The 16,546-nt window shown below is 42.2% G+C and overlaps 1 protein-coding gene across 7 annotated transcripts in view; it reads left to right on the top strand.

Annotated features, from left to right (window-relative positions):
- prickle2b (prickle homolog 2b) overlaps positions 1-16,546 on the top strand; it is a 164,848-nt gene that overhangs the window by 113,280 nt on the left and 35,022 nt on the right. For 6 of the 7 annotated variants that reach the window (XM_041192669.1, XM_041192672.1, XM_041192671.1 and 3 more), the window contains 3 exons: positions 2,029-2,142; positions 11,332-11,469; positions 14,122-14,325. In XM_041192669.1, coding sequence (XP_041048603.1) covers positions 2,029-2,142; positions 11,332-11,469; positions 14,122-14,325 — 456 coding nt within the window. Of the gene's footprint in view, positions 1-2,028; positions 2,143-11,331; positions 11,470-12,423; positions 12,542-14,121; positions 14,326-16,546 lie in introns of those variants that run through there. The other variant, XM_041192675.1, reaches the window with a different exon arrangement.

The following is a 16,546-nucleotide window of genomic DNA, read 5'->3' as shown; positions in this document are numbered from 1 at the left end:
AGAACACCACTACCTGCAAGGTCCCCCCAAGCCCCACACCATCCTTAATTGGGACTATGTTGCCATTAACTGTTGTTGGGTCAAAATCCTGGAATTCCCTCGCTGATAGTGCTGTGAGTATACCTACACCATATAGACTGCAGCAGTTCAAGGCGGTTGTTCACCGCTGCCATCACAAGGGCAATTAAGGATGGGCAACAAATGTTGGCTTAGCCAGCTACACCATCCATAAAAAAGTTCATCAGTCCTTTTTACAGGACTCCAATTCTGTTTTTTCCCATTTGTTATTGGTTCCAACCTGAATTATACAATGTTCTTGTGCTTGCTCCAGAATCTCTTGCACTTACTGTATAAGATTCCAATTATCACATTGAGAGGCAACATACCATTTTTTTGAGTGTTGCTATAAAATCATGTTCCCATTCTCCTAACTTGGGATTTTCTATTGCTACTGCATTACTGAACTTGCTTCTGCATTTAGCAACCCATTATCTTCACAGTGCCATGATATTGCTCATGGTTGTTGCATAATCCAATAATGTCACGTCAAAAACCCTAGGGATACAGAAAGTGAACTGTGGACTTACGTGGATCTAAGACAATCAGGAGTATGGATAATTTTCATGGTAATTATTGTAAGTTTTTATAATAATTCCATTATGTCACCTGTTGGTGAAAATCTCAATAAATCATGTAAGGTTTAACTTCAGATTTAGCATCGGTTATGTAAACACTTGCAGAGAGTGGTAAATGGAAGACTTGTAATATGCGTCATCTTTAATCATACAAATGTCAGTTGAAGAAACATTGCTACCTTGAATAGCACAGCTTGATTTAATTATAGCCAGTGTCAGTAGAAGAACAATTACATATTACAACCATGCCTGCAGTTTTCAGTTAAACTCTCTGTGGACTAGAATAAATTAAACTGCCTTTCTTTTTTCCAGTCAGAGGACGTTGTTGAGGGTATGCCTTATATTCACATTTACATTTCTATTTAGCTGCATCTTTTAAATTCAAACCAGAGAACTATAAAGAATTGTGGATGGGATTTATGATAACCATGCAATAATCAGATGGTTAAGAAATATTTGTAAAGCAGCAATTAAACTGGGGAGGCTACTTACTGAAGGGTTAACCTTATTTTGCAAACAAAGACCAATTCTGTCTTGAATCCCTGTCAACCATATCCACAGGGAAAAGTGAGTGTTTCTTTATCGCTTTTATTACCACAAACTAAAAATGCCTCACATGGTGTAACTTGATTTGCCTTATCCTTTTCCAATCTCAGCTAGGCATTCAGTATTTAAGTGGAAGTACATTTCTATCTCAGTACCTGGGGAGGTAATTTATGCTATGGCATATACCCGTCAAGAAATAGATGCCTGTAATGATCAGGTCCTGGAAATGTTCTAACAAAGATCAAGTTGTTATAGGGTAATAAAGCATGAGATGATAATGTTCTAATGATTCAATATTTTGAAAACTGTAACAAAGTATTGTTGTGGCAAGTGAAATATATCATGTACTAAAGAAACTAGCTCCTCTAAGTGACTACTCTTCCAAAAAGACAATTGTGACAAAGATTTTATTTAAAGTATAACTGTGCACCTTATCCTTTGAGCTGGGTGACTATAAGATTAGTCATAGCAGTGTAACAATCAAGAGACCTAGACTGACAGAGGGAAAGGATTTGCAAAGATATATTGTAGAGCAAAACTATTATCTTAGATAAAGAGAAAAATTGCAAATGCTAGAAACTGGGAATAACAACAGAAAATGGTGGAATACACTTTAGGCATTTAAAGCTTCTGAAATAAGAAAAGGCAAGTTTATTATTTTGTTTAAAACCCCTCTTATCTCTTTTGGGACACCAATGGACCTGTTCTGACTTTCCATCGTCATTTGATTTATTTGCAGCTCTTCTTATGATTATTAAAAATATAAATATAACTTTATTTCTATTTTGTGAGTATGAAAGGAGAAATGCTAAGCTTCATTCCTAACTAACCACATTGTCATGTGTAGGTTCACCAATACTACAACTGTCTCCCAGAAGATAAGGTTCCGTATGTTAACAGCCCTGGAGAGAAGTATAGAATTAAGCAGCTGTTACATCAACTACCACCGCATGACAATGAGGTAATAGTGATATATATAATCTGGCATATGCATGCTATCCAATACATTGGGAAATAACATTTAAAAATTTTAAATAAAATACATTCAATGTGTCTTTAAAATACTGCATTTCAAAAATCCTGGGCTCCATTTCTTGCACTTAGTCAATTGAAATCCTAGGAATTTGATTGTATGAAATTCCTAGGGACAGTTACTGTCAATTATGAAGTGCACATCATGCTATCACTATTTGCAAGACTGCTGGGTGCTACTGCAAGCCCCATCCCCCAACCTATTCAGTCACCACAATCCTCCTTTAAGCATCTCAATGGCTTCCTCACTTATCCTTGTCTTCATGTGCATTTCGTAATGATACTTTTATGCAAAACCAATGGGCCTACAAAGTGGCATCATGAGTTATATCAATAACCAGTATCTGCTGTCAGCCAGTAGCCATCCTACTGTTAAAATAGAACCACAAAACTGGCTAGACAAAGTATAAAAGAATCGTGGGAATTCCCAGCATATTGTGAATTTGTGTGCAGGAAGCAGTGCCCATTGTTACAAATGATTTGCATATTTACGGAGTGGTTGCCTTTGTAGTTCATATAATTGAGGGTTTACATTGAATTATCCTGCCAGGGTTACATTGGTCCCCACAACCCTGGAGAATTTGGCAATTATAAAAAAAAGGACATCATCCTATCGCCCAGTCATCTTGATGAAAAACTATCGTTATATAAACTGAGCTGCCTTGGGGAAGGGAGAATTGATGACTTTTCTTATGAGGGAATGTATAGAAAACAGTAAGATTGGAGTTCCTCCAAAGCTTCATGACTAAAGCCTAACCTTCTGAGACAGAGCTCATGTAAAATGTCTCAAAATGTGCCTTGGCCTATAGATCCATGCTGGATGGGTAGTGCTAACATGTCATGGCTTTTTTCTGGAATTGTCTGATTAATGTAAGATTTTTTTATTGTTTCCTCCTTTCCCTATCCCTCCAATATGTTTATCATGTACAGTGGAATTTCCATTAGGAAGCCCATTATGCAGCCTTCAAATGCTTGTACAGTAATTCTCTTTAAAACAGTTGTTTTCCAAGGGTAATACAGAATGTAGGGGGAGGCTCCTTGAACAGTACAATAATTTTCTTTTCTCCCCCTAGTGCTTGCAATGAATCCCAAGATATGGTCAAAAATCTGCACAAGTAATCTCAGTTCAACAGTTTATTTCAATCAAGTACTCCCGTCTTGATGAGCAAGTCCTGGCAAATTGCACCTTTGAAATAATGGTACACTTTGTTGTGGGTAGTTGGAAAGGTGGAAGTTACAGAATTTGACGTCATCTCATCCTAACACTGTAACTTGCACGTGAATGCGAATTACAGGGAAAGGTGTCCATTTCTTCATTGTGCCCTGAAATTCAGCAATAATGTGTCAATTCTGGAGCGGAACCTTGGTAAACATTATGCGTGACCCAAATCCCTAGCCCCACAAAGCCAAATTACACATCAGTGCAGGAAATTTAGGTACATGACATCTATACTTCTGGTTTTGAAAACAGTGTCAAAGATAAAATAGTTACATATTTCTATAGTTGTGAATATCATTCCTTTTTCTGTAAAATCATATTGGGCCGTAAATTCCAAGCTCCCCAGTGTCATGTGGAGGGGTACACCAAAGATGCCCTGGGGAATCCCCTTCAGAAGTTCCCAGGTAAGGTTTGCATGGCAATTGTCAGAAATGCAAACTTCCGCTGGGCAATTACCCTGCACTGGGAACCACCCGTACATCAAAATCTTCAGATAGTTCTGACTGGATTACATCAATAGTTACCCAGATAAATTAGAAGGATTAAAACCACTTCTAACCACTGGATAACTATTGTATAGACCCAGAGCACTCCACCCACACCCCCAACTACTCTCCCTGCACGGACTCCCCTAACCACCGCCCCCCCTGCCTTGCAGGGGTGTCTCCCCACCCTCCCTAACTACACCCACCACAGAACCACCACCCCCCCCCCCCCCCCCCCCCCCCCCCCACCTCCAAGGGATTGCAACCCCTGATAGGAACTCCCTAACCCATGGGATTCCTTCGCCCCCATGGGAACTCTTTTACCACCCCCCGCCCCACTGCGAGTCCCAACATTCACCAAAACCCCCCCTACCGAGACCCCAACAGATTTCTAATGCCCCTACCCCAATCTCTGAACCCCAGACCTCCCCCGACTCCTCGCTCTAACCTCCAGCCACCCCCACCGATCACTGACCACTCCGATCTCTGACCCGCACTGATCTCTGACCACCCCACCAATCTCCAACCATCCCCCCTCCGACCTTCCCCCCGCCCTTCAACCACACCTCACCTCCGACCTCACCCCCTTCCACACCCCACCACTTCTAGGCAACCCCCCCAGCCCACTCCCCTGATCTTTAACTCCACAACCATGTTCTCCCCCCCCCACCCCTTACCAACTTAGGGGAGGTGATGCTGTAGTGGTATTGTCGCTGGACTAGTAATCCAGTGACCCAGAGTAATGCTCTGGGGATCCGGGTTCAAGTCCCACCACTGCAGATGATGGAATTTGAATTCAATAAAAAACCCGAAATTAAAAGTCCAATGATGACCATGAAACCATTGTCAATTGTTGTAAAAACCCATCAGGTTCACTAATGTCCTTTAGGGAAGGAAATCTGTTACCCTTACCTGGTCTGGCCTACATGTGACTCCAGACCCATAGCAATGTGGTTGACTCTTAAATGCCTCAAAAAAGGAATAAAACCAGACGGACCACCTGGCATCGACCCAGGCACTGGAAACGACAACAGCAATTGCAGCCCTTTCGACCCTGCAAAGTCCTCCTGACTAACATCTGGGGGCTAGTGCCAAAGTTGGGAGAGCTGTCTCTCAGACTAGTCAAGCAACAGCCTGACATAGTCATCTTTGCAGAAGGCAGGTTTTTTATCCTTACAGTTAATGTCCTAGACAAAACCCCCCATCCCTGGGTATGTCCTGTCCCACCGGCAGGACAGACCCAGCAGTGGTGGCAGCACAGTGGTGTACAGTCGGGAGGGAGTTGCCCTGGGAATCCCCAACATCGACTCTGGAAACCATATGTCTCGTGGCATCAGGTCAAACATGGGCAAGGAAACCTCCTGCTGATTACTACCTACCGCCCTCCCTCAGCTTATGAATCAGTGCTCCTCCATGTTGAACATCACTTGGAGGAAGCACTGAGGAAGACAAGGGCACAGAATGTATGCTGGGTGGGGTACTTCAATGTCCATCACCAAGAGTGACTCGGTAGCACCACAATCAACTGAACTGGCCGAGTCCTAAGTGACATAGCTGCTAGATTGGGTCTGCGGCAGGTGATGAGGGAAACAACAAGAGGGAAAAACATACTTGAGCTAACCTTCACAAAACTGCCTGCCGCAGATGCATCTGTCCATGACAGTATCGGTAGGAGCGACCACCGCACAGTCATTGCGGAGATGAAGTCCGCTTTCACATTGCGGATACCCTCCATTGTGTTGTGTGGCACTACCGCCATGCTAAATAGGATAGATTTCGAACAGAGATAAGAACAAAAAACGGCGGATGTTGGAAATCCAAAACAAAAACAGAATTACCTGGAAAAACTCAGCAGGTCTGGCAGCATCGGCGGAGAAGAAAAGAGTTGACGTTTCGAGTCCTCGTGACCCTTCAACAGAACTAGGTGAATCCAAGGAGAGGGGTGAAATATAAGCTGGTTTAAGGTGGGGGGGGTTGGGTGGGGGCAGAGAAATGGGGGGGTGTGGTTGTAGGGACAAGCAAGCAGTGATAGGAGCAGATAATCAAAAGATGTCACAGACAAAAGAACACAGAGGTGTTGAAGTTGGTGATATTATCTAAACAAATGTGCTACTTAAGAATGGATGGTAGGGCACTCAAGGTATAGCTGTAGTGGGGGTGGGGGGGCATAAAAGATTTAAAAATAATGGAAATAGGTGGGAAAAGAAAAATCTATATAAATTATTGGAAAACAAAAGGAAGGGGGAAGAAACAGAAAGGGGGTGGGGATGGAGGAGGGAGCTCAAGACCTAAAGTTGTTGAATTCAATATTCAGTCCGGAAGGCTGTAAAGTGCCTAGTCGGAAGATGAGGTGCTGTTCCTCCAGTTTGCGTTGGGCTTCACTGGAACAATGCAGCAAGCCAAGGACAGATATGTGGGCAAGAGAGCAGGGTGGAGTGTTAAAATGGCAAGCGACAGGAAGGTTTGGGCCATTCTTGCGGACAGACCGCAGGTGTTCTGCAAAGGGGTAACTGGGCGACAACTCTTTCTCCGGTACATCGATGATTACCTCGGTGCCGCTTCATGCTCTTGTCGGGACTTGGAAAAATTTATTAATTTTTCTTCCAATCTCCACCCCTCCATCATTTTCACGTGGTCCATCTCTGACACTTCCCTTCCCTTCCTTGACCTCTCTGTCTCAATCTCCGGTGATAGACTGTCCACCAATATCCATTACAAACCCACCGACTCCCACAGCTATCTTGACTACAGCTCCTCACACCCCGCTTCCTGTAAGGACTCCATCCCATTCTCTCAGTTCCTTCGCCTCCGTCGCATCTGTTCCGATGATGCTACATTCAAAAACAGTTCCTCTGACATGTCCTCCTTCTTCCTTAACCGAGGTTTTCCACCCACGGTCGTTGACAGGGCCCTCAACCGTGTCCGGCCCATCTCCCGTGCATCTGCCCTCACGCCTTCCCCTCCCTCCCAGAAACATGATAGGGTCCCCCTTGTCCTCACTTATCACCCCACCAGCCTCCGCATTCAAAGGATCATCCTCCGCCATTTCCGCCAACTCCAGCATGATGCCACCACCAAACACATCTTCCCTTCACCCCCCTTATCGGCATTCCGTAGGGATCACTCCGTCCAGGACACCCTGGTCCACTCCTCCATCACCCCCTACTCCTCAACCCCCTCCTATGGCACCACCCCATGCCCACGCAAAAGATGCAACACCTGCCCCTTCACTTCCTCTCTCCTCACCGTCCAAGGGCCCAAACACTCCTTTCAAGTGAAGCAGCATTTCACTTGCATTTCCCCCAACTTAGTCTACTGCATTCGTTGCTCCCAATGTGGAGAGACCAAACGTAAACTGGGCGACCGCTTTGCAGAACACCTGCAGTCTGTCCGCAAGAATAACCCAAACCTCCCTGTCGCTTGCCATTTTAACACTCCACCCTGCTCTCTTGCCCACATGTCTGTCCTTGGCTTGCTGCATTGTTCCAGTGAAGCCCAACGTAAACTGGAGGAACAACACCTCATCTTCCGACTAGGGACTTTACAGCCTTCCGGACTGAATATTGAATTCAACAACTTTAGGTCGTGAGCTCCCTCCCCCATCCCCACCCCCTTTCTGTTTCCCCCTTCCTTTTTTTTCCAATAAATTATAAAGATTTTCCTTTTCCCACCTATTTCCATTATATAAAAAAAACCCCACTAGAGCTATACCTTGAGTGCCCTACCATCCATTCTTAATTAGCACATTCATTTAGATAATATCACCAACTTTAACTTTAACACCTATGTGTTCTATTGTACTATTGTCGTTGACATCTTTTGATGATCTGCTTCTATTACTGCTTGTTTGTCCCTACAACCACATCCCCCCCCACCTCTCTCTCTCTCTCTATCTCTCCGCCCCCCACACACACACCTTAAACCAGCTTATATTTCAACTCTTTCTTGGACTCGAACTCAAGTTCTGTCGAAGGGTCATGAGGACTTGAAGCGTCGACTCTTTTCTTCTCCGCTGATGCTGCCAGACCTGCTGAGTTTTTCCAGGTAATTCTGTTTCAGTCATGAATGGTGGTGGACAATTAAACAACTCACCAGAGGAGGATGCTCCACATCCTCGATGGCGAAGCCCAGCACAGCAGTGCAAAAGATAAGGCTGAAGCATTTGCTACAATCTTCAGCCAGAAGTGCTGAGTGGATGATCCATCTCATCCTCCTCCGGAGGTCCCCAGCCTCACAGATGCCGGTCATCAACCAATTCAATTCACTCCACGTGATATCAAGAAGCAGCTGAAGACACTGGATATTGCAAAGGCTATGGGCCCTGACTATATTCCGGCAATAGTGCTGAAGACTTGTGCTCTGGAACTTGCCTCGCCCCTAGCCAAGCTGTTCCAGTACAACTACAACACTGGCATCTACCCAGCTATGTGGAAAATTGCCCAGGTATGTCCTGTACACAAAAAGCAGGACAAATCCAACTCGGCCAATTACCGCCCCATAAGTCTATACTCGATCATCAATAAAGTAATGGAAGGGGTCATCAACAGTGCTATCAAGCGGCACTTGCTTAGCAATAACCTGCTCACTGAAGCTCAGATTGGGCTCCGCCAGGGCCATTCAGCTCCTGACCTCATTACGACCTTGGTTCAAACACGGGAAAAAGAGCTGAACTCCTAAGGTGAGGTGAGAGTGACTGCCCTTGACATCAAGGCAGCATTTGACCGAGTGTGGCATCAAGGAGCCCTAGCAAAACTGGAGCCAATGGGAATCAGTGGGAAAACTCTCCGCTGGTTGGAGTCATAACTCGTACAGCAAGATGTTTGTGGTTGTTGGAGGTCAGTCATCTCAGCTCCAGGATATCACTGCAGGAGTCCCTCAGGGTAATGTCCTCGGCCCAACCATCTTCAGCTGCTTCACCAATGACCTTCCTTCCATCATAAGGTCAGAAGTGAGGATTTGTGCTGATGATTGCACAATGTTCAGCACCATTCGTGACTCCTTAGATACTGAAGCAGTCCACGTCCAAATGCAGCAAGACCTGGACAATGTCCAGGCTTGGGCTGACAAGTGGTCAGTAACATTTGCGCCACACAAGTATCAGGCAATGACCATCTCCAACAAGAGAGAATCCAGCCATCGCCCTTTGATGTTTAATGGCATTACCATCACCGAATCCCTGACTATCAAGGTCCTGGGGGTCACCATTGATCAGAAACGGAACTGGACTAGCCATATAAATACTGTGGCTATAAGAGCAGGTCACGGGCTAGGAATCGTGCGATGAGTAACTCACCTCCTGACTCCTCAAAACCTGTCCACCATATAGAGCCATAGAGGACTATGGTGCAGAAAAAGGCCCTTTGGCCCATCAAGTCCGCACCAGTCAAATAAGTACCTAACTATTCTAATCCCATTTTCCAGCACTAGGTCCATAGCCTTGTATGCCATGGCATCGCATGTGCACATCCAAATACTTCTTAAATGTTAATGAGGGTTTCTGCCTCTACCACCCTTTCAGGCAGTGAGTTCCAGATTCCCACCACCCTCTGGGTGAAAAATCTACAAGGCACAAGTCAGGAATATGATGGAATACTCCCCACTTGCCTGGATGAGTGCAGCTCCTACAACACTTAAGAAGCTGGACACCATCCAGGACAAAGCAGTCTGCTTGATAGGCACCACATCCACAAATATTCACTGCCTCCATCATTGACGCACAGTAGCAGCAGTGTGTACCATCTACAAAATACACTGCAGGAATTCACCAAGGCTCCTTTGACAGCACTTTACAAACCCACGACCATTACCACCTAGAAGGACAAGGGCAGCAGATAAGTGGGAACACCTCCACTTGGAAGTTCTCCTCGTCACTCACCATCCTGACTTGGAAATATATCGCTGTCCCTTCACTGTTGTTGGGTCAAAATCCTGGAACTCCCTTCCTAACAACACGGTGGGTATTCCTACACCACATGGACTGCAACAGTTCAAGAAGGCAGCTCACCGCCACCTTCTCAAGGGCAACTAGGGATGGGCAACAAATGCTGGCCCAGCCAGCGAAGCCCACATCCCATGAATGAATTTAAAAAAAACTCTCCAACCACCTCACTTACCTCCAGCCACCCTGTCGTCCCAACCTCCAACACCCCAACCTTTGACCACCTCCATTGACCTGACATGACCCCCCCCCCAACTTCCAACTCCTCCTGATCTCCAAACATCTGCCCCATATCCAAACACTCCTTAATCTCCAACCACCCCCACCTACCTCCGACTCACCCCCTGACTTCTGAACAGTCCCCCCTCACGTCTGACCAGTCCCCCCGACCTCTGAGCCTGCTCACCGATCTCCGACCCCGCCACTGATCTCCGAGCTCCCCGATCTCCGCCACTCCCCACCACTGATTCCCCTACCCTACAAATCCTACCCATTTTACCTTCTCCTGGCCTGTCAAGGAACTTTAAATTTCAATGGACCTTTAACTTACTAGTTTAAGCAGCTAGTTCCCTAAAAAAGGTGTGGCCTCCTTCCCTTCAACTCAGCTGCAACTTCAGTGCTAGGCCCCAGGAACGCGCTGCTTGGATCTCACCTGGCCTGAGTCAGAAGGTCGGGCGAGGTGGAATCGAAAATAAAATTAAGATAAGAAATTGGGAACAGAGGGGCAATCCGATGCTGATTGCCACTCCGAGGAAGCTCAGACCCATTAGAGTTGTTGGGAAACTCACTTTATATAGAGTTAAAAATCTCTTTGGTTATGGAATAATATATTGCTAAATTTTTACTGATTAAGAATCAAGAAGTAATATTGAAGAACATACTAGATAGTCCTGTGGCAAGTTAAATTTATAGGTCAAGTCGCAACTTACTTAGATACAACTTTCTGCACTGAATATCATATATACTTTCAAGTTAATAGAGCTCTGTAACTCCACAGTCCTCATTTTTTATAATTTCAGCCTAGCAAATTCACATGATATATACAAATATACATACATTAATAATCCCTACTGTCCAAGGATGTGGTGAATGGCTTCATTTATCAGTGCAGGCAAGTCTGGCAGGATGTTTTGAGGGGTTTCCTAAAAAGCAATGAATATTGGTCATCTTGTTTTCATTTCAACACATAATTTAGAAAAAAAAATAAGAAAAACTACTTTCCATCCGATCAGAACAGCTAAATGGCCTGGGCTGTGAATTTTTTTGTTGCTATTGATCAAGATCCATTCACAGTGAACTGACTTAAAGTAGTCCTGTTTTTCTTCCTTCCTGCATTGCCATGTGTCATTTTAGTACACTGTTTCTGGTACTGTTCAGAAGCAATGCAACAGGCTAGAATGAATTAAGAAGGGTTTTACGATTGGGCACAATGTTTCTTTTTAACTTTGCTATGATTATCGTATGGTCCGTTGCCAGGTTCGGTACTGCAATTCACTTGATGAAGAAGAAAAGAAAGAACTGCGTCTTTTCAGTACTCAAAGAAAAAGAGAAAATTTGGGAAGAGGCACTATTAGACCTTTCCCTATAACCATGACTGGTGCAATTTGTGAGCAGGTAAATGTTTATATTTTAAATGAAGCTCATGCTTAGAAAACTTTAAAATTGAAGTAGTAGTTGATACAGTTTCATTTTTCTATTTTTAAATAGTATGATGGTAGAAGACACATGTGATGCATAAACATTTTGGACCAAAGGGCCTGTTTCTGTGCTGTGTAATTTATGTAAATGTCTTTTAAAAATTGCACTTTTAACTTTTATAATCAGAACTTTGGCAGCATTGTAACTCTTTGGTCCTTTTCTTCCCCTCCACCCCAAAAGTATTGACTGTTGACCAGGGTACAGCTCCACTAGCACTGAGAATCAATCTGGAAACCATTTCCATCCCTCCTGTCTCTGTTCAATACTTTGTTGCAGCAAAGCATCTAAGATGAGACACTCAGCAGCATGATGAACTGAGGCTGTATCCCACTAAACATGGGGAATTTAATGTACGGTACTGCACCAAATTTTGTAATTTTAATACTATACGTGGTATCAAATGAGATACATGAAAATGGTATATTTATTCTTTCAAGGGACGTGGCAAGACCAACATCTGCTGCCCATCCCTAATTACCCTTGTACTGAGTGGCCTGTTAGGCCATTTCATAGGGCAGTTAAAAGTCAACCACATTGCTGTGGGTCTGGAATCACATGTAGGCCAGACCAGTTAAGATGGCAGATTTCCTTCCCTAAAGAGCATTAGTGAACCATGTGGGTTTTTACAATAATCAATTCATGCACACTATTACTGAGACTACCTTTTAATTCCAGATTTTTATCAATTGAATTCAAATTCCACTAGCTTTCATGTGGGATTTGAACCTATGCCCAGAGGACTATCCGGAGACTCTGGATTACTAGTCCAGTGACATTACCACTGCACCCCATTTTTTAAAAGAATGTAACTGTATTTGGAAAAGTACATTATGTTGGCTTTAACATAGTACCTATTTTGCTGGAATAAAGCAGCTGAAACCTTAAGCAAAATGTGCCTTGATGTCACTGTGAGAAGTGTAACCAAGGGAAAAATGAATGCATACTTGAGGGGATCTAAGTAGAGGCTGGTATCTTAAAGAAAATGTTTGTAAGTATTACAATCTAGGGCATGTGAGTGTTTTCTTGGCTTTTTCTTGTTTTTTGATATTAAGTGGTGCTCAAAAATAAAAGATTGATTTTCTTAGAATTCACCCAGGTTTTTCTCCCTGGTTTTCTTGAGGTTTTTTATGCTAAAACTGAAAAGCAGCCAAAAACTTTAAGGTTTTAAATTACCAATAAAACTGACCTCAAAAGTGCGGACCTAATCTTACCATCCACAGTCAAATCAATGTTGAACGCTAGCTTCTAAATTATGAAAGAAACTTGTAGAATTTATAGGTTGAGTGGAATCTATGATACACCATCTTGTACACTATCTGTGCAAGGGTCATGTAGCTTGGTAGGCTAAATTGTTTTTTCTCAATCATTTTTGTATTCTTTGTATATTCCATTCTTATTGAATGGACCAGTCTAGCCAAACAATTCACAATAAGTCTAGCAAAATTGCAATGTTCCAGACTGACCTGAAGATGTAGATTTCTCCAATCCACCTCAATCATTGGAAAGAAGATCAATCCCTCCATACAAAGCTCCCATCCAGCCTTCTTCTGATGTCCCTTTCTTCTTAAAATGGCTTAATTCCTGTGAATATTTCACGGCTTTTGCTTTATTTTTGTAATATTAATTTTGCTGTCTCCATTCGGTTAAAATGATGGCAAAGAATTAGGTCTTTGCCTGATCAAATTTCCTACATTCTAGTCTCCCACCATTGTGGGATGATAGATAATTCAGTTTATATGTGGATATTCAATTTTTGCCAATGATTGGGAAGGCCATACCTATGGACGGTACCATATCATTTAATTGCCATATATAGGAAAAGAACAAAAGTATTTCTGCCTTTTTGTGATTTTTGATCCCTTTGAGATCCATTAGCCACGTAAGTGGCATTGTGGCATTGATCCCAACAATACAGAAAGCCTGTGACCAAATTATAATACATTTGTTCATCTCCCCATAGATGTCTCTGGGCTAGGAGTGACTCAGCTACAAGTCATTGTTCATATGTCTGGAAGTTGAAGTTTTATTGTACAGTATTTATTTCAAGTTTAGCTTGAAATTTTAAAGAGCAAGTGCAGAGTGAGTAGCAAGGAAAAGGGTAGAATAGAGCCTTGAAAATATGCTTGGAGATGGGCTCAGTACAGATAGTTCCAAACAAATCAAAGGGATTTGTCTGAGAGTCTAAAAATATTCAGGAGATAATGAGCTCTGCTTACTGTCTGCTCTATTTCACTGGCATAAAAATGATGCACAGTTAATTTTAGCTCACACTGTCTATGACAATGGCCATAACCAAGACTGTCAGAAACAAAAACGCACGTATGGTTTATTATCATAAATAATGTTTCAAATTACAAATCCATATAAACAATTGAAATTGTGTTACTTTTTAAATGAAAACAGCATCTAACCAGATTATATTTTAAACTTAAATGAGTGGCACTTCACAAGACTGACCATTGGCCACTGCGTTACCGGTATTTGTTTTCTTTTGTTTATTTGCTGAGATTTATTACATACTTCTGGAAATGTTGAAGTACCATAATTTTATTTTTAATTTTAAATCAGTGTGGAGGACAAATCAATGGAGGAGACATCGCAGTATTTGCCTCACGAGCAGGCCATGGAGTTTGCTGGCATCCTCGATGCTTTGTCTGTGCTACATGCAATGAACTATTGGTAGATCTGATTTATTTTTACCAAAATGGGAAGATATACTGTGGGAGACACCATGCTGAACGCCTGAAACCCAGATGTGCAGCTTGTGATGAGGTGAGTTTACAAAAAAAGATCCGTGTTTTAGTTTGCGAAAATAGAGAATGCTAAATTAAAATAGACCACTTCAAACTTAAATATGATTGCATGAACACTATGAAATTGATGTGTTTAACGTATATTGTAATTACCACTTATAAGAGAGAATGTAATGACTTTTCCCATTCTTAGAACCTCAGAACTCCACTTTTCAAAAGTTGTGGCAACTCAACGATCACTTTGTCAAAAAGATTTTGCTCCTTAACTTGTAAATTTTTGCAAGTTATATATAATTACATTTTTAGTGCTTGATTGACTGAACTATATTTGGTTTCTTCTTTGGACATTTGCTATATCTACACACGTTTTCCACAAGTAAAATTGTTTCAAGTAGTTTTTCATAACTTCAGTGCTGCATTCATTAAAATTTGGCGTTATGGACATCTCAAGATTATGGACGCATTCAACAACAGCTTGCATTTATCTATTGCCTTTAATATAGAAAAATATCCCAAAGTGATTCACAGAGGTGCAATCAAAAATTGGATTCTGAGTCAAAGAAGAGATATTAGGAAGGATGTTCAAAAGAATGGTCAAAAAGATTACTTTTAAGATGGGTATTAAAGGAGTGCTAAATGGCAAGGCAGAGCATTAGGAAGGAAATTCTAGAGTTTAGGGCAATGATCCCTCTTGACTGTATGGGTGCACAGCCATGGGACAATCTGAAACATGCTGTGCAGTGTAACAAACTGTACACAAATAAAAATCAGAAAGGACATTGGTCTGGAGCCTGAAGTGGTGGGGCAAAAGGAAGAAGTTGTACAAGAGATCACAGTTAGAGGAACAGGGAGTTCAAACTCAAAGTGGGCATCAAACCTATTTCCCCATTTCCTGCATCCTTAATAGTCTCCTTTACAAGCATTAATAGGGTTTCTTCCATTTACTGAATAAGAGTTTTAAAGTTGGAGATGAAATTTAGTTTTGATATGTGCGCAAGGTGGGCGGAAAAGTCAACAGAGAAGAAATGGGCGGCAGATTCACTCCCATTGTTCTGTGTTCTCACCAAAATTGAATTTCACTCCCAGGGAATCTAGTTCTGTTAAGTGTCCTCTCCCAGGTATTATGGGTTATCTTTACCTGTAAATGGAATTAAAGAAGTCAGAATTTCAATTATTAAAAGAACTGCAGCAATACACAAGTGTCAGCATGTAGACATGGTGGATATGCTTGTACGAATATGAATATTCAAGCCACAGTTGATGGAAGGCTGGTTTTCAGTTGAATGCATGTAACAATGTGAGTGAAGATGGGAATATATAGGGCACCTTGCTGCAACATGGACATTTGTGGTAAGGTGTGAATGTACTATAAAACAGTGTGAGAAGGAACTAATGGTAAATGATTTACATGCTTCGTTACGCTCCTTTAACGGCAAATCATTGTGAGTTCCCTTACCTTAACGGATCTGGAAAGATCTTTGAAATTTTTCCTAAATTACTTCTATATGTGCAAGGTTATGGAGGAGATATTAACACTAGCAGCTAGCTGCTTCCATTAACCCAGTCCATATTTCTTTGGAAGTCAAGAAGGCTGTGAGACAAAGAATGCCTTCTTCATCTGTTTGCCTACCTGCAGGAAAAAAAAACTCTGCAGCTGCATCAGAAACCATGCCACTTTGTAACATAGTTCACTTCTTGTGCACATTGCTTTTGTCTCACAAGCTTGTTGCTTAAATTTTCAAAAACCTAAATGTTTGCCTATAAAACTGGCAGCAATGTACAATTTTCTATCCCACAGTAATCAATCTCCCAATGACGGATCTTATCCATAATTGGCATCTAACCATTTTATTTAAGTTAGTGTTCTTTGGAAATTTGCATTTAATCAGTGCACTACTGGTCAAGTGGATGCAATGCACCCATTATTACTAACGTCTGATCAGGCTTGCACCTAACTGAGAAATCTATGCTAATATTTCCTAATTAAATTTGACAGTCCAATAAATAGAGTGCCAAGTTTTAGTTAAAATTTAGCACAATTAGTTTTAAAGAAAAATGTCCATAAACAGGGTTATCCCATCAGCTGGTGCTGGTACCAATTCATTGTCACTACTGATGGCATAAAAACTGTTCCTTCTTAGCTGTTTAATTTTAAAGCATAACTGAATAATGATGTATGGAAATTTACATCAAGACAATGGCAACAGAGGTGAAAAGTTAGATTAAATGTGATCGAAAAT

This window comes from Carcharodon carcharias, chromosome 7, assembly GCF_017639515.1.
Source record: "Carcharodon carcharias isolate sCarCar2 chromosome 7, sCarCar2.pri, whole genome shotgun sequence".
NCBI lineage: Eukaryota > Metazoa > Chordata > Chondrichthyes > Lamniformes > Lamnidae > Carcharodon > Carcharodon carcharias.
Note: the sequence above shows the minus strand (reverse complement) of the source record. Positions and strands in the feature narration are given on the sequence as shown.